This window comes from Centroberyx affinis, unplaced genomic scaffold (genome assembly GCF_046629955.1).
Source record: "Centroberyx affinis isolate AG114_WGS23_722 - 3 ecotype Tasmania unplaced genomic scaffold, CSIRO-AGI_Caff_v1 ptg006613l_1, whole genome shotgun sequence".
Taxonomy (NCBI): Eukaryota; Metazoa; Chordata; class Actinopteri; order Beryciformes; family Berycidae; genus Centroberyx; species Centroberyx affinis.
Window position 1 is genome coordinate 817 of NW_027283351.1, and position 16,856 is coordinate 17,672.

Below are 16,856 nucleotides of genomic sequence, written 5' to 3' on the forward strand. Positions count from 1 at the left end.
TTTATTTACGTAACAAAAATAACAATACAACATAAAAACACACATAAATGACAGAAAAAAAAAAACAAACAAACATGCAGAGACATCGGAAAAGAGAAGAAATACACTGTAAACATAACAAATGTAAAACAAAGTATATTACATAACTAGTGAGAATGGGGATCACAGCCCAGTTATGAAGAAAAAAAGGTAGAGAAAGTCTAACTGATATAAACAAATGCAGGTATAGTCAAATAAGCTTATATATAAATAAAATGTATAAAGTTACATAAAAGAACAGAACATAATATAGTATTATATACTCCATTTACAGTTTATTTATAAAAACTGTAAATGGAGTATATAATACTATATTTACTATATTACTATATAATACTATATTTATAACTTTATGTTTCAGATCAGATGAACACACACACACACACACACACACACACAGAACACTTAATACACACATTAGCTGTCATGAGGAGACAGCATTAAAACTATTCAAAAGACAAAAGTAAAAACAATAGTAAATTCATTCATAATCTCTGGAAAACAAACTTTGAGATAATTAATCTGTGGCCGTTACTTTGTTTTCCAGAGATCTCCAGATGATTTTGTCGCTATCTCTGGAAAACAACATGTGTAATCTGGAGATAATGACATAAATAACTCCATATCTGGACAAAACAAAGTTAAATTAGCTTGTTATCATGGAAAAAGGGCGTAATAAAATGTATGAATATATGTCCAGTGGGTTCTATAAGACGGATGGTCAGATCACATATCTTTATTCAGTTTCCATTTCAATCAGCTTCATTAGCATGACAAGTAATAGGCTGCTGACTGTATGTTGCCAAAGCTTACATAAATAATGGAGACAAAAATCATAAGCAAACAAAATGATTAGAACAAACTAAACGAATGCAGATCAACCTGATTATGCAACATAAAACACACAGAGATTCACATTCATTCTGATATAACAGGTATTGTATATATATAGATATAATAGGTATTGTAGTTTTTTGTTACTTGATCAAGTTTAAAATTCACTGTGTTTCTGGATTATTCTGGAAAAAATGTCTCTCCTATAATAATTTCTCCATCAGCACTTTGACTCTGATGAAGACCGGTTCTTGGTCGATACGCGTTAGTCTCTGTTTTTATAATGGAGCCGCTATAATAAAGACTTTTTAGATTTTAGTACAGGACCTGCAGATAGATAGATAGATAGATAGATAGATAGATAGATAGATAGATAGATCGATAGATAGATAGATAAGAACTTTATTATTCCCAGATCATCATCATCACCATCATCTTCATCTCTAACTGTGCTGTTCCACTGATACAGAGACCTCCACTGGTAAAATCTTCAGAGGTTTAACTGTGGTAAAGTATGGAAACAGCCTGTTAGTGAAAGTGTGTGTGAAGGTGTGTATGTGTGTGTTAGTATCAGGATCAGAGAATGACAGCTTTCCTCTGTTCCAGTCCAGATGCAGTCTGATCCTCTGGAGCTTCTTCCTCACTGGGAGAACAGTGCCTGGATTTGATGGGGAGAATGCTGTGTATTTACCATCATCGAAGAATATTCTCCATAATCCAGACCGCTTGCCTCTCTCCCTCTGGACAGACTCTGCTAACACACCCAGCTCCCAGTCTGTATTGTCTCCAACCTCAACATCCCAGCTGTGAGTTCCTGAGTTAAAGCCCTCTGATCCCAGGACAGACCAGGGGTATTCAAGCCTCTCTAGGTTTTTAGGAAGCTGCTGCTCTTCTCCACATCTCACACTGGTCAGATCTTCAGAGAGGATGAGTTCTTTACCGGCAGTGTTTGGGTCCAGAATCACAGGAGTGTAGGAGACCATCTCCTTCATCTTGTCCCAGACTGTGAAGCTCAGGTTGCCCAGGTGTTTGGCCTCGTCTATCAGAGCTCCTGAGACCAGCTGTGGATCCTCCAGCAGGGGGCGCTGGACTCTTTCCACTGTAGCCTTGTAGTTCTGCAGGAACGAGACGTCTTCAGCTCTCAGCTCCTTCTCTATGGCTCTGACTGTGTCTGAAAGAGCTGCTATCTCTCTGCTCAGACCCTCAATCTTCTCCTTCATCGTCTGACTCTTCTGCTCCTCTTCCTCCCTCAGTGCAGCGATCCTGGCCTCCTCTTCCTCTTGTAGAAACTGGTGAAGCTTCTTAAACTCCTCCTTAATCTGCCTCTCTGTGTGTCGGGCCTGGACCTTAATGTGTTCTGCTGTCTGATCACAGTTTCCTTTAACTTTATTAAACAGCTTCAGTTTCTCCTTTAAGGGCTTCAGTGATTCTTGAAGTTCCTCCTTGAGATCCAGTGCAGCTTCATCGATGGGTCTGAATCTGTGGTTGGTGTGTGTTTTTGAATCTCGACAGACAAGACACACTGGCTGCTGATGGTCCAGACAGAAGAGCTTGAGTTTCTCAGAGTGCAGACTGCAGAGAAGCTCAGATCCTGCTGAAGCTCTCTGATCTCTCTCCAGTAAGAAAGACTCACACAGGTTCTTTAACACCAAACTAACAGGTGGTTCACTCTGTAAAGATATTTCCTTACAAAGTGGACAGTCATGTATTTGTTTCTCTGTCCACCAGCTCTGCAGACAGGCTTTACAGAAGCTGTGGCTGCATGACAGGACGACAGGATCTTTAAAGATGTCATGGCAGACGGGACAGGAGAGATCCTCCTCTGATCTGGAAGACATTTTCTCTCTGAGTGAAGATAAAAACTCACCAGGCAGACGGCTCAAACAGGAAGTGAGTCAGCCAGTTGTGGTACCACTCCCTCATCTAGAAAGTGAAAGTTACTTTCACTCTTAGTCATGGTTCCTCTAAAAGTCCTGAATCAGCAGCAGGTTGAATTGGCAATTTTCCAGTATTCCAGTATTCCCAGAATTCCCAGTATTCCCTCCTGTAGCTGTCCTCCCTCAGTGGAAGTCGTGGGTTTGGTCTGAAGGTGAATCTTATCGTCTGTCTCTCGGTGTGTGTGTCTCTTCTCAGTGAGGAGTGGAAAAATAACAACCTCTGTTTCCTGGTTTGTCTCGGTGAAGCACATTAAGGGGTGGAGCTTTGTCCTGCTTCAGAATTAAAGTGACAGGATAAACTAAGAATGTATAACAGTCAGTACCATGTGATTTGGCACATGTGACTCAGGGGAAGGGGCGGAGCATTTCAGGTCATTTCCATGTGTCAATCAGAGATAATGTTCTCGTACGTCATTGGCTGTTTAACTCTGATTGACACATTGAAAAGACCTGAAATGTCAGATTGTGTTGTTTTAAGTGACCAAGGCCTTTTAGACAGAAAGAAGTGCTGAAGAGTGACAGGTGTTGATGTTGTGTGTTTCTTTTTTCCACATATTTCACATCCAGTCCAGAGTCTGTTTCTCACCTAAATAATCATTGGACAATACAAGTCAAATGAGCCTTGCAGTAATAGAAACTTTGTCCTGCAGGTAATAATTTGATTAATATTTTGTTTCTGGGCATATTCAACTTGATTTACTGAATCTTGAATACACACAACTGCTTAAAAACAGTCAAACTATATTGCACTACAGTTCATTTTTAACTCTCAACCTCTTTTTTAGGCTTATGGTCCTTGGACCCCAGAAGTTAGTGATGCTAGTTCAGCACAAAATGGTGATTATGGAATTTTAAGTGTTAGTTGCTATGGTGACAACACAGTCTTACGGATGCATAATGCATTCACTTGAGAAAAAAAATTGCTCTGTTTTTCTGAATTAACGAGATACCTCAAAATCCCAATGTTTCAAACCAAAAGCAAAATAAAACTGGATTAAACTAAACAGGCGGGACATGTTTGCTTCCATGAAATACAAAACAATACAATACAATACAATACAATACAATACAGAATACAATACAATACAATACAATACAATATACTTTATTGACTTTATTGTATTGAAATCAAGCTCTCAAGTAGGAATGAAAGCTTCTCTTGGGGTTTTGAGATATCTCATTAATTCAGAAAAACAGCAGAATTATTTTTTTCCATGAAAATTTTTCTCAGAATTCTGAGACAATTATCTCATTAATTCATTGAATGTGTGTGTGTGTGTGTGTGTGTGTGTGTGTGTGTGTGGGGGGGGGGGGGGGGGGGGGGGGGGGGGGGGCAGTGTTGGCAGTATTTTTTTTAACCTTTACATTATTTTGCTGAATATTGCAATTAAGATATAAATTGCAGTTTTTGCAGTAAACAGATATTTCAGTATTTTAGATTTCAGAGAACAAGAAACATTTTGAATCACAAACTGAGATGTTGTTGCTGAAGATTTGCTGTTTGAATACAATGAAAGCTTTTTTTTTTACAAAGTGCAGTTACAATCCAAAGAGCATTATAAAAAGGTTTTCCTGTGATTTAAAAAGTCGAGTGAGTTCCAGTGTTGGTTGAAAAATCAGGAAAATCATTTCCATGGTTGAGTGTCTGTTCATTCTTTAGGCAGCAGCGCCACCTGCTGTCCAACCAACAAACTACCAGTTTACTGTCAATATTCTGTAGACGCTTTTAGGACATCACACATCCAAGTTTTGGATAGTTGCTATTTATGCCTACATGACTACAAATATAAGATATGAAAAATTTCACTTTAAACATGTTCTTTATTTTCCACTTTTGTGCATTGTGTTAGTCTATATTTTAATTTGATGAGGGTCGTCAATTCAGCAAACTCTAATTCACGGCAAAGTCTATGAATTTAATACTTTTTGCAACCAAAACATTGGAAACTGCATATAGAGAGTAAATTTGTGGGGACAAAGTGCAGCAGTGACTGATGTCTCAGCGTTCATCTGATGAACCTCTTCCATCTGTTGGACAGGAGGAAACCTCCGGCCTCTAGAGGGCGTCAGAGTGCTGGACCTGACCAGGTAGGAGGACCAGGAAACTACAAACACAAACAGGTTCAGCTCTCAGATCTGGTCTTCAGATCATTAAAACATCATGTTAGTTTTATTCTGTTCATTTGACAGTTGTATTCATGACACAATTGGCCAAATATCTGCAGTAAGAATCATTTTGGACCAATACCGATATTGATATTAATGTTCATATTAATAATATCAATAATACTAATGATGATAATAAACTTTATTTGTAAAAATAAAAAACTAAAAAAAACTTTCATTCTTTCTTTCTTTCTCTTTCTTTCTTTCTTTCTTTCTTTCTTTTTCTTTCTTTCTTTCTTTCTTTCTTTCTTTCTTTCTTTCTCTGTTTCTTCCTTTCTTTCTGTCTTTCTTTCTTTCTTTCATTCTTTTTTTTCTGTTGAAATGTAGAGAGTAAAAGTGCAAAAAACTGTAGTAAAGTAGATACTTGAAAATCTGAAGTACTGTAACAAGGTATTTTTGGGAAACGAGTAACTGAGCAGAACAAACCCCCGGCTCATCTGCTGCTCCACATCAGGTACAGGACTAACACAACAACTGACTGACTTATCTAAGAAGTGAGAGTCTCTCCTTCCTCAGCCCCAACCTGTCTCTCTGCTGCAGTGCATGTTGGTCTCTCTCCTGCTCCTGTGGGTGGAGAAACTGGTCTCTCTCCTCTTCTCTGATGGATCTCTCCCTGTATGATTGTTGAACGTCTCTCGGTGCAAAATGGCGGCTCTAGAAAGAAGCCCTCGCTCTTTGATCCTGAGGGACTGACACCAAAACCTGATGTTTACCGCTGAGGTTTTACATCCTGAAACATTTTCTCATATCAAACTCCACTGGAGCTGCTAGAAACATCTGGAAGTTTACGGAGTTTTCGGGGGATTTCCTTTAAAATATCTCAGTGAGCTCAGTGTGATGTGAGAGCAGAGGAAGCTGTGACTCTCCTCCTGCTCTGTAATCAAGATCTGTTCAGGGATCAGTGACAGTTTCCACCGCAGTCTAAAGGCCCAAACGCACTGAAAGCGTTTTGAAGTCCACCTATTGATTTAAATGGCCGAATGCACACCAAAAGCGTTATGAGGCGCGTCAAACTGCCTTGACGCCCCTACTCCGACCTTGTTTTGATTTTGGAGCGTCAAATGAGGACCCAACAGTAGGTGGCGTAGCCTGCCAGTAAAACCAAAGAAGAAGAAGTGATATGTAGCGGGGAACTGACATCAGATCTTGATCATTACTCCATTACTACCTGTCTTTTCGCAATAAATAAATGGATGAGCAAACATTTTTTAAAGTTAAACGAGGACAAAACTGAAATCCTACTAGTCGGCCCTAAAAGAAAAAGGGAAATGCTGTTTAATAATCTGGGAACATTGACTCCCTGGATTAAATCTGAGGTTACAAATCTTGGTGTTATCCTAGATTCAGATCTAAGCTTCAAGTCCCACATTAACAAGGTGAAGAAAACATAATTTTTCCACCTTAGAAACATAGCTAAAGTACGACCATTTATGAATCAAAAAGATGCCCAAAAACTGAGTCATGCCTTTATTTTTAGCCTGTAACGCACTTTTTACTGGTCTCCCGGAAAAAACCCACTGGGAGACTTCAGCTTATTCAAAACTCTGCAGCTCGGCTATGAACCAGAACCAAGAGGAGAGAGCACATCAGTCCAGTTTTAGCTGCTCTACACTGGCTTCCTGTAACATTTAGAATTGATTTTAAGCTCCTCCTCCTTATATACAAAGCCCTTAATGGGCTAGGACCGAGCTACATCTCTAACTCCCTTGTTCACTACTTGCCTTCAAGAACACTGCGATCATCTGCTGCTGGTTTATTGGAGGTTCCCAGCAACAGACCAAAGAAAATTGGGGATGCAGACTTTGTCAGTTCTGCCCCAAAGCTCTGGAACACTCTGCCTATAGATATCAGGGAAGCAGCTCACTAAATATTTTTAAAAGAAAGATAAAAACTTCTCTTTTCACTTTAGCCTTTAACTAGCTCTGACTTTCCTGATACAGGCCTGAAAGTTGTTGTTTTTTCGCACTTATGCACTGCTGCACTTCTTTTAAAATGTTGTATTTTACTTGATTTTATGCATTCTATGTACTCTATTTCTTAACTTTCTTATTATGTATTATTTTATTATTATTCAGTGGGGTTTATTTTCCATCTTATGTTATGCTCATTCTACGTCTATTTTCATGCATGTAATTTCTTTGTTGTAAAGCACTTTGAGCTGCATTTCTTGTATGAAAGGTGCTATACAAATAAAGTTTATTATTATTATTACTATTATTATTTTTATTATTATTATTATTATCAAACTAGACGGCCACCAAAAAAAAACAAAAAACAAACGTTAGCCAGCCGACTTGGAGCCAAATCAGGACGAGGAGAAGCTTATCGGCTCATAGGCTTTACAATGTAGGCCTATCTAATTTGTTCTAGCGTTTTCATTCATTCTTTTAGTTAGCCTACTGACTGTTTACTGTTACTGTGGCAACTGGTGACAGCTGACGTTAGCTCCGTTAGCTTAGCTTAAAACTTTATGAACAATACAATTGTAATTCTGCAATGCTTAACAAAAACAACTACCACTGCCAACAGCTATACTGCTATAGATCTTAACCGTTGTGTTGTCACATGTCAGATACTAAAAATAAGAAAAATAAAAGCTTAGAGCCTTGGTAGTTACGTTAGCATAACAGACCCACCCCGTATCATCTATCATGAACGTTTACTGACATCTACTGGTCATAAAACTTAACTTGCTACATAAACCTAATAACAGCAATTAATTAACATAGCATAGAGTTATGATTAGCTGTGCTTTATGTGACTTTCACCCACCTGGAAGAAAAAATAAAAGCTGAAATGAGATGGCTGGTCCCCAGTGGCTTTACCGTGTTCTACTGCCAACCAACCAACAGCAGCTTCAGTTGTTCTGGAGAAGCTTCTAGGCCGTTCCTCTGTGGAGCTCAGGGCCTGATGTGGACTAACAAACTGCACCGAGTTTCAGCTGCATGGGGGAGGAGAGGATGACTGAAGTTTCAGTTCAGAAGAAGTGATGATCTTTAGTTTTGTTGTCACTCTTTGGTTATGGAGGCGTGACACCACTCTGTTCACACTGTGACCGCTAACTGACATCAACTGACCTGAATCACACTGGAATTAACTGAACTGATCTGAAACAGAGTTGAATTGAACTGAATTTAAATTAACTGAACTGAATTGAACTGATGTGAACTGAACTGAACTGAACTGAACTGAACTGAAATGATGTGAACTGAACTGAACTGAACTGAACTGAACTGAACTGAACTGAACTGAACTGAACTGAAATGATGTGAACTGAACTGAACTGAACTGATGTGAACTGAACTGAACTGAACTGATGTGAACTGAAATGAATTGAACTGAACTGAACTGAACTAAATTTAATTCAGCTAAACTCACTGAGTTGAGCTGAACTAAACTAAACTAAACTAAATTAAACTAAATCAGTCTGAACCGGTCTGAACCGGTCTGGACCGGCACCTTGTCATGGGACAGCAGGGAGTCCTCCACTTGAACTGAATTTAAATTAACTGAACTGAGCTGACTGAACTGAACTGAACTGATGCGAACTGAACTGAACTAAAATGAATTGAACTGAACTGAACTGAACTGAACTGAATTGAATTGAATTCAACTGAATTCAACTGAACTCAGAGAGTTGAGCTGAATTAAATTAAACTAAACTGGTCTGAACTGAACTGAACTGAACTGAACTGAATTGAACTAAACTCACTGAGTTGAGCTGAACTAACCTAAACTAAACAAAACAAAACAAAACTGGTCTGAACTGAACCGGTCTGAACCAGTCTGAACCAGCACCTTGTCGTCGGACAGCAGGGCGTCCTCCACCTCGGCCTCCCCCAGGGTCCCGCTGTCCGCCAGTCTGCTGATCAGGTATTTGTGTCGTGCGTCCAGCGCCGCTCGCCGCTCCTCCTTCAGCGCTCTGACCTGCTTCGCCATCTCTCTCCTCGCCTCATTGGACAAAACCAGCGTCCGCTTCCCCGACACCTGCGGACAGAACACAGAACCTGAACGGACAGAACGGTTCTTCCACTGTTTGTCACGGACCTGCGCGACATCTCCCTTCTGCTGGAACAAGCGGACGAGATCTTGTGAAATACTGTTATTGTCAAATTCTGAAACAAACAGTAAACGAGCTGCTTCACGGTGTCGGCCTTCAGAAATCACCCACTGCTCATCCTGTCATGATCTCAGCCCTAGCCCTTGTGTTTTGTCATGATCTGTCCCTGTCTGCTCCTGTTGTCTGGTGAACCGCTCCTTTCACTCCCCGGTCCTGCCGTCCTCCTACCGGCCACCAGATGTCCTCGGACTTTCCCTCCTCCTGCACACACACTCCTGTCTTCCTTTAGCCCCGTTACCTCGTTCCCCCTTCACCGGCCCGCTTTCTACCGATCAGCTCCCGGACTCATTTCCCTCCTGCCAGCTGTTCCTCATTTCCCCATTAGTCTGTGTGTGTATAGATAGTCTGTGTTCCCCTGGTTTGTCAGTTGGTCTGTTTAGTTACCTGCTTTGTTTCTGCTTGCTACCTGCTGAGTTACCTGCTCTGTTACCTGTGTTGATCCTGTCAAAGTCTTCTAATGGTTCAGTGTGTTAAGACAATAAACCAAATAATTTTATTCCTGATGTGTCTTTCATTTCTCCATTACATAAACATGAATTCTCCATTAAAAATAACTTATCTTTAACAAAGTAAGGGTTCGTATCATTGGGTTTTAAGGGATCTATTCATGGGTTGAATTATAATTAAGGGATTCATTAAGGGAGTTTTTTAGTGTCTTTATTGCATGGTTTACAGGGTTATTAATGAGTTAACAACAACAACCCCCGCAGCATGTGGAACGGCATCAAGGCACTGACTGACTTCAAAACCATCAATCTGCTGCCCAGTGATGACGCCACGCTGCCTGACGTCCTGAACCAGTTCTTTGCCCGCTTCGACACACAGAGAGGGCGGTCTGCTCCACCCATCAACCCACCTGCTGGAGAGTCGACACTGGTTCTACAGCACCATCAGGTGAGGACCACCCTGAAGAAGGTTAATGCAAGCAAGGCAGCAGGCCCAGATGGAGTGCCCGGCCGGGTATTGAAAACATGTGCCGATCAGCTTACAGAGGTGTTTACTAAAATATTCAACCTCTCACTACAACAAGCTACTGTTCCAACATGCCTTAAATCCTCCACCATCATTCCAGTGCCCAAAAAATCATCTGTGAAGTGTCTGAATGACTATCGCCCAGTGGCGTTAACACCCATAGCCATGAAGTGCTTCGAGAAACTTGTGCTTTCACACATCAGAACCATCATCCCACCTGATCTGGATAAGCACCAGTTTGCCTACCGGGCAAACCACTCCACAGAGGATGCCATCACAACAGCTCTTCACACCGCTCTGACACACTTAGAGGAACCAAACAGTTATGTGAGGATGCTATTCGTGGACTTTAGCTCCGTATTTAACACCGTAATCCCCCACAAACTGGTCAGCAAACTGGACAACCTGGGCCTTGGTTCTTCGCTGTGCTCATGGGTCATGGACTTCCTTACAGACCGACCACAGCAAGTCAGAGTTGGTAACCATACCTCCTCTACCCTCATCCTAAACACTGGAACCCCACAAGGCTGTGTGTTGAGCCCTATGCTCTTCACACTCTTCACCCACGACTGCACCCCCATCCACTCCTCCAACTCCATAATTAAATTTGCAGACGATACCACGGTAGTTGGGCTGATTTCAGACGACGAGGAGACGGCCTACAGGCTTGAGGTGGAACATCTGGCTGAGTGGTGTAAGGACAACAACCTGGTCCTTAGCACCTCTAAGACAAAGGAGATGGTTATTGACTTCAGGCGAACAAAGAAGAGAGTCCACCTCCCCCTCCACATACATGGAGAGGCAGTGGAAAGTGTGGAAAACCTAAAGTTCCTTGGAGTCAATATGTCAAAACAGCTGACATGGACCTCGAACACCTCACACCTGGTTAAAAAGGCCCAACAACGACTCTTCTTCTTCAGGAAGCTGAAACAGGCCCAGCTCCCAAAGAAATTGCTGTTAAATTTCTACAGGAGCACCATCGAGAGCATTCTGACTAACTGCGCCACTGTGGTATGCCAGCTGCACAGCCGCCGAGCGAAAAGACCTGCATCGTGTGGTGAAGGCGGCCCAGCGCATTGTCGGGACGGAGCTCCCAAACCTGGATACTATCTATGCCAGTCGACTGAGGAAGAAGGCCAGCAGCATTATCAGGGACACCACACACCCCGGCCATTCCCTGTTTGAACCGCTGCCGTCCGGCAAACGGTTCAGGACAATAAGATCTCGCACCAATAGACTGAGGAACAGCTTCTTCCCCAGAGCTGTGGCCTCCATCACACCCCTCCCTGCCCAACCACAGAACAGATTACAAGAACTGTGAACGCACACACACACTCATACCGCAAGGACTGTGACATACACACCTCCACCCTCAGAGACTGCTACCACAGACACAATTTAAACATAACTATTTCATCTACTCATCACATCTATTTAATATAAATTTGTAAATGTGTAAATTTAATTTAACAGTGTAAATGTTTAATTTAACTCGTAGCACTATGCTGCCATTATTGCTTTTATTACTGTTTTTATTTATTTGTTTTATTTTTAACTACATTGAGAGGAGCCAGGCAAAATTTCATTGTACATGAGTATAATGACAATAAAGATCTATTCTATTCTCTATTCTCTATTATTAATGGAAAGTGTCTTGTCTTCCTGAATTTTCCATTATATTAGAAAGTAAGCAGTCAGAAATTAATTAGGTGTTTAAGCGGGTTTCCTCCATTAATAACTCCCTTAACTTATTTTAAGGGGATTTTGCATTAATATAGGGGTGAATTCATGTAAATTAATATAAATGTAAGAGATTAGTGGTTCATAGTGAGAGCAGAGTTTTTTTTTTAACTATTTATATGCAACAGCTATTTATCATTCTATATTTTCTTTTCTGCATTGGATTTTGTATTTAGGAACATGTAGAGAGAGAGAGAGAGAGAGAGATTTGATGTGTGAGAACCTGAAGAAAGCAGATAATATAAAGTCAATCAGCAGAATGTTTCAAATCCAATTCAAATGACTTTATTTTTCCAAGGAACTTTATGTTTCAGATCAGATGCATCATACAGGCCACACACACACACACACACACACACACACACACACAGAACACTTAATACACACATTAGCTGTCATGAGGAGACAGCATTAAAACTATTCAAAAGACAAAAGTAAAAACAATAGTCAATTCATTCATAATCTCTGGAAAACAAACTTTAGTTTTCTCCAGATAACGAGATAATTAATCTGTGGCCGTTACTTTGTTTTCCAGAGATCTCCAGATGATTTTGTCGTTATCTCTGGAAAACAACGTGTGTTATCTGGAGATAATGACATAAATAACTCCATATCTGGACAAAACAAAGTTAAATTAGCTCGTTACCATGGAAAAACGGCGTAATAAAATGTATGAATATATGTCCAGTGGGTTCTATAAGACGGATGGTCAGATCACATATCTTTATTCAGTTTCCATTTCAATCAGCTTCATTAGCATGACAAGTAATAGGCTGCTGACTGTATGTTGCCAAAGCTTACATAAATAATGGAGACAAAAATCATAAGCAAACAAAATGATTAGAACAAACTGTAAACGAATGCAGATCAACCTGATTACGCAACATAAAACACACAGAGACTCACATTAATTCTGATATAACAGGTATTGTATATATATAGATATAATAGGTATTGTAGTTTTTTGTTATTTGATAAAGTTTCAAATTCACTGCGTTTCTGGATTATTCTGGAAAAAATGTTTCTCCTATAATAATTTCTCCATCAGCACTTTGACTCTGATGAAGACCGGTTCTTGGTCGATACGCGTTAGTCGCTGTTTTTATAATGGAGCCGCTATAATAAAGACTTTTTAGATTTTAGTACAGGACCTGCAGATAGATAGATAGATAGATAGATAGATAGATAGATAGATAATAACTTTATTATTTGCAGATCATCATCATCATCACCATCATCTTCATCTCTAACTGTGCTGTTCCACTGTTACAGAGACCTTCACTGGTAAAATCTTCAGAGGGAGATCATCATCAATCGCAATGTATGGAAACAGCCTGTCAGTGAAAGTGTGTGTGAAGGTGTGTATGTGTGTGTTAGTACCAGGATCAGAGAATGACAGCTTTCCTCTGTTCCAGTCCAGATGCAGTCTGATCCTCTGGAGCTTCTTCCTCACTGGGAGGACAGTGTCTGGATTTGATGGGGAGCGCGCTGTGTATTTACCATTACAGAACCATATTCTCCATAATCCAGACCATCTGCCTCTCTCCCTCTGTACAGACTCTGCTAACACACCCAGTCCCCAGAATGTAATGTCTCCAACCTCAACATCCCAGCTGTGAGTTCCTGAGTTAAATCCCTCTGATCCCAGGACAGACAAGGGGTATTCAAGCCTCTCTAGGTTTTTAGGAAGCTGCTGCTCTTCTACACATCTCACACTGGTCAGATCTTCAGACAGGATGAGATATATACCAGCAGTGTTTGGGTCCAGAATCACAGGAGTGTAGGAGACCATCTCCTTCATCTTGTTCCAGACTGTGAAGCTCAGGTTGCCCAGGTGTTTGGCCTCGTCTATCAGAGCTCCTGAGACCAGCTGTGGATCCTCCAGCAGGGGGCGCTGGACTCTTTCCACTGTAGCCTTGTAGTTCTGCAGGAACGAGACGTCTTCAGCTCTCAGCTCCTTCTCTATGGCTCTGACTGTGTCTGAAAGAGCTGCTATCTCTCTGCTCAGACCCTCAATCTGCTCCTTCATCGTCTGACTCTTCTGCTCCTCTTCCTCCCTCAGTGCAGCGATCCTGGCCTCCTCTTCCTCTTGGAGAAACTGGTGAAGCTTCTTAAACTCCTCCTTAATCTGCCTCTCTGTGCGTCAGGCCTGGACCTTAATGTGTTCTGCTGTTTGATCACAGTTTCCTTTAACTTTATTAAACAGCTCTAGTTTCTCCTTTAGTGATTTCTGAAGTTCCTCCTTGAGATCCAGTGCAGCTTCATCGATGGGTCTGAATCTGTGGTTGGTGTGTGTTTTTGAATCTCGACAGACAAGACACACTGGCTGCTGATGGTCCAGACAGAAGAGCTTGAGTTTCTCAGAGTGCAGACTGCAGAGAAGCTCAGATCCTGCTGAAGCTCTCTGATCTCTCTCCAGTAAGAAAGACTCACACAGGTTCTTTAACACCAAGTTACGAGTTGGTTCACTCTGTAAAGATATTTTCTTACAAAGTGGACAGTCATGTATTTGTTTCTCTGTCCACCAGCTCTGCAGACAGGCTTTACAGAAGCTGTGGCTGCATGACAGGACGACAGGATCTTTAAAGATGTCATGGCAGACGGGACAGGAGAGATCCTCCTCTGATCTGGAAGACATTTTCTCTCTCAGTGAAGTTGAAAACTCACCAGGCAAACGGCTCAAACAGGAAATGAGTCAGTATCTCGTGGCACCACTTCCTCCTCTAGAAAGTTACTGTCACGTTGAGTCGTGGTTCCTCTAAAAGTCACGTTCAGTTTGTGCAGTCAGCAGCAGGTTGAAGTGGCAGTTTTCCAGTATTCCCAGTATTCCCAGTATTCCCTCCTGTAGCTGTCCTCCCTCAGTGGAAGTCGTGGGTTTGGTCTGAAGGTGAATCTTATCGTCTGTCTCTCGGTGTGTGTGTCTCTTCTCAGTGAGGAGTGGAACAATAAGAACCTCTGTTTCCTGGTTTGTCTCGGTGAAGAACATTAAGGGGCGGAGCTTTGTCCTGCTTCAGAATTAAAGTGACAGGATAAACTAAGAACGTATAACAGTCAGTACCATGTGATTTGGCACATGTGACTCAGGGGAAGGGGCGGAGCATTTCAGGTTGTTTCAATGTGTCAATCAGAGTTAAATGTTCTTGTACGTCATTGGCTGTTTAACTCTGATTGACACATTGAAATGACCTGAAATGTCAGATTGTGTTGTTTTAAGTGACCAAGGCCTTTTAGACAGAAAGAAGTGCTGAAGAGTGACAGGTGTTGATGTTGTGTGTTTCTTTTTTCCACATATTTCACATCCAGTCCAGAGTCTGTTTCTCACCTAAATAATCATTGGACAATAGAAGTCAAATGAGCCTTGCAGTGATACAAACTTTGTCCTACAGGTAATAATTTGTTTAATATTTTGTTTCTGGGCATATTCAACCTGATTTGATGAATCTTGAATACACACAACTGATTAAAAACAGTCAAACTATATTGCACTACAGTTCATTTTTAACGCTCAATCGTTTCTGGGCTTATGGACCTTGGACCCCAGAAGTTAGTGATGCTAGTTCAGCATAAAATGGTGATTATGGAATTTTAAGTGTTAGTTGCTATGGCAACAACACAGTCTGGACCTTAAGGCTGTAAAGTCTGTCACACTGTGAGAACTGAGCAGATGAGTCTGTTAGTAAACTGTCAGAACTCAACTGAAAGCTAACGTTAGCGACGAGGCTAACGTAACTTTATCACAGACTGTACTTCTCTCTCTAGCTCTCCTAGTCAACATTAGCATGTTAGCAATCCATGGCAGCAAGGAGACAGTGAAGCTGCTTTGGTTCTTGCTGTAAAACCTCTCAGCTCAGTGACTTGCTGTGAGTCGCTTTATACAGAAGCTAGTCCAAGTTAAGCTTCGAAAACCTTTTTATCTCAGTGAAAGTCTATGCGAGTCCCCCTGGCGCCCCCTGCTGGCCGGCTGTTGCTGTTTCTACTCACAGAGGTTCCGGCTGTGGAGGAGGGAGCAGCCGCCGGAGAAGACATCTGATTGGTGGTTCTCAGGTTCTGACCTCCGATTCGCCGGTGTCCTCTGCCGGCCGATTGGAGGAGAAAACAGTCGTGATGATGAGGACAGGATGTGACGCTTCAGCACAAACACACAGAAACCAGGAAAACATCAGAAAACAGCCGACTAACAAGGATTCAGTATCATGGAATATCGGTATATTTGTTTTATATAGTTTTACATAGTTGGTTTTAGTCGTCTTTTTTACTTACTATGTATGTGTACAGTTGTTATTTATGCTCATACTATTTCATGTAAAGTGTCGAATATTGTTTGAATATCTTGTAAAGCGCTACACAAATAACATATATTATTATTATTAGTAGTAGGAGTAGTAGTAGTAATTGTAGTATTATTATCATTAAACCCATTCATAGGCAAGGTCTGGTTATTATTAACAGTAGTAAATAAGTATTGTTGTTATTATTAGCAGTAGTAGTTCTTTAAGTAATAACAGTGGCAGCATTACTGTTACTTTTAATATTTGTATTAATAGTAGTAGTATTAGTAGAAGTTGTAGTGCAAGTATTAGTGTTAGTAGTAGTAGCAGTAGTAGTAGTAGTAGTAGTAGTAGTAGTAGTAGTAGTAGTAGTAGTAGTAGTAGTAGTAGTGGTAATGCCAGTGGTAGTAGTAATAGTAATAGTATTAGTGGTGGTAGTAGTAGTAGTAGTTGTTGTTGAAGTATTATTAGCAGCAGTAGTACGGCTACTCATAGTGTTCATATTAATATTCATAGTAGTAGAGGTTGTAGTCATCATCTGCATCGCAGTCTCGGAAGACCATAGATTTCCTGTGCCTGGGAGTTAGGTTTTAGCACAGCGTCTGCTGTGACAGTGAAGTCCAATCCGTGAGAGGCAGACTCGGCCGCAGATGTTACATGTGTAGCCCGGACCCGATGATGTTGATGGTGTGGTGGTATCCTGTTGTTGTTGCTTCCTCTTCGTTCTCTTTGCTTCACGGTGTTGAGCCAAGGTGGTTTTGCATGTCAGCAGCCCACTGC

General features: G+C 41.1%; 1 protein-coding gene and 1 pseudogene across 2 annotated transcripts; both read right to left on the reverse strand.

Moving 5' to 3' along the window:
• Nucleotides 1–1,046: 1,046 nt before the first annotated feature.
• LOC139638864 (E3 ubiquitin-protein ligase TRIM39-like) lies at nt 1,047–2,711 on the reverse strand. 2 transcript variants are annotated; one of them, XM_071512891.1, is made up of 2 exons: nt 2,543–2,711; nt 1,047–2,473 (listed from the first exon to the last, which is right to left on the reverse strand). In XM_071512891.1, the coding sequence occupies exons 1-2, from the start codon at nt 2,709–2,711 to the stop codon at nt 1,317–1,319; spliced, it is 1,326 nt and encodes a 441-aa protein (XP_071368992.1). In that variant the 3' UTR covers nt 1,047–1,316. The 2 variants fall into 2 exon arrangements, with proteins under 2 accessions (XP_071368992.1, XP_071368991.1); XM_071512890.1 differs by having other exon boundaries at nt 1,047–2,711.
• Nucleotides 2,712–12,122: 9,411 nt separating this feature from the next.
• LOC139638865 (zinc-binding protein A33-like) lies at nt 12,123–14,733 on the reverse strand (annotated as a pseudogene).
• Between the last annotated feature and the right edge of the window lie 2,123 nt (nt 14,734–16,856).

Excerpts from the sequence above, each read along its gene's own strand:
- LOC139638864 (XM_071512890.1), bottom strand. The coding sequence starts at position 2,711 with ATGTCTTCCAGATCAGAGGAGGATCTCTCCTGTCCCGTCTGCCATGAC.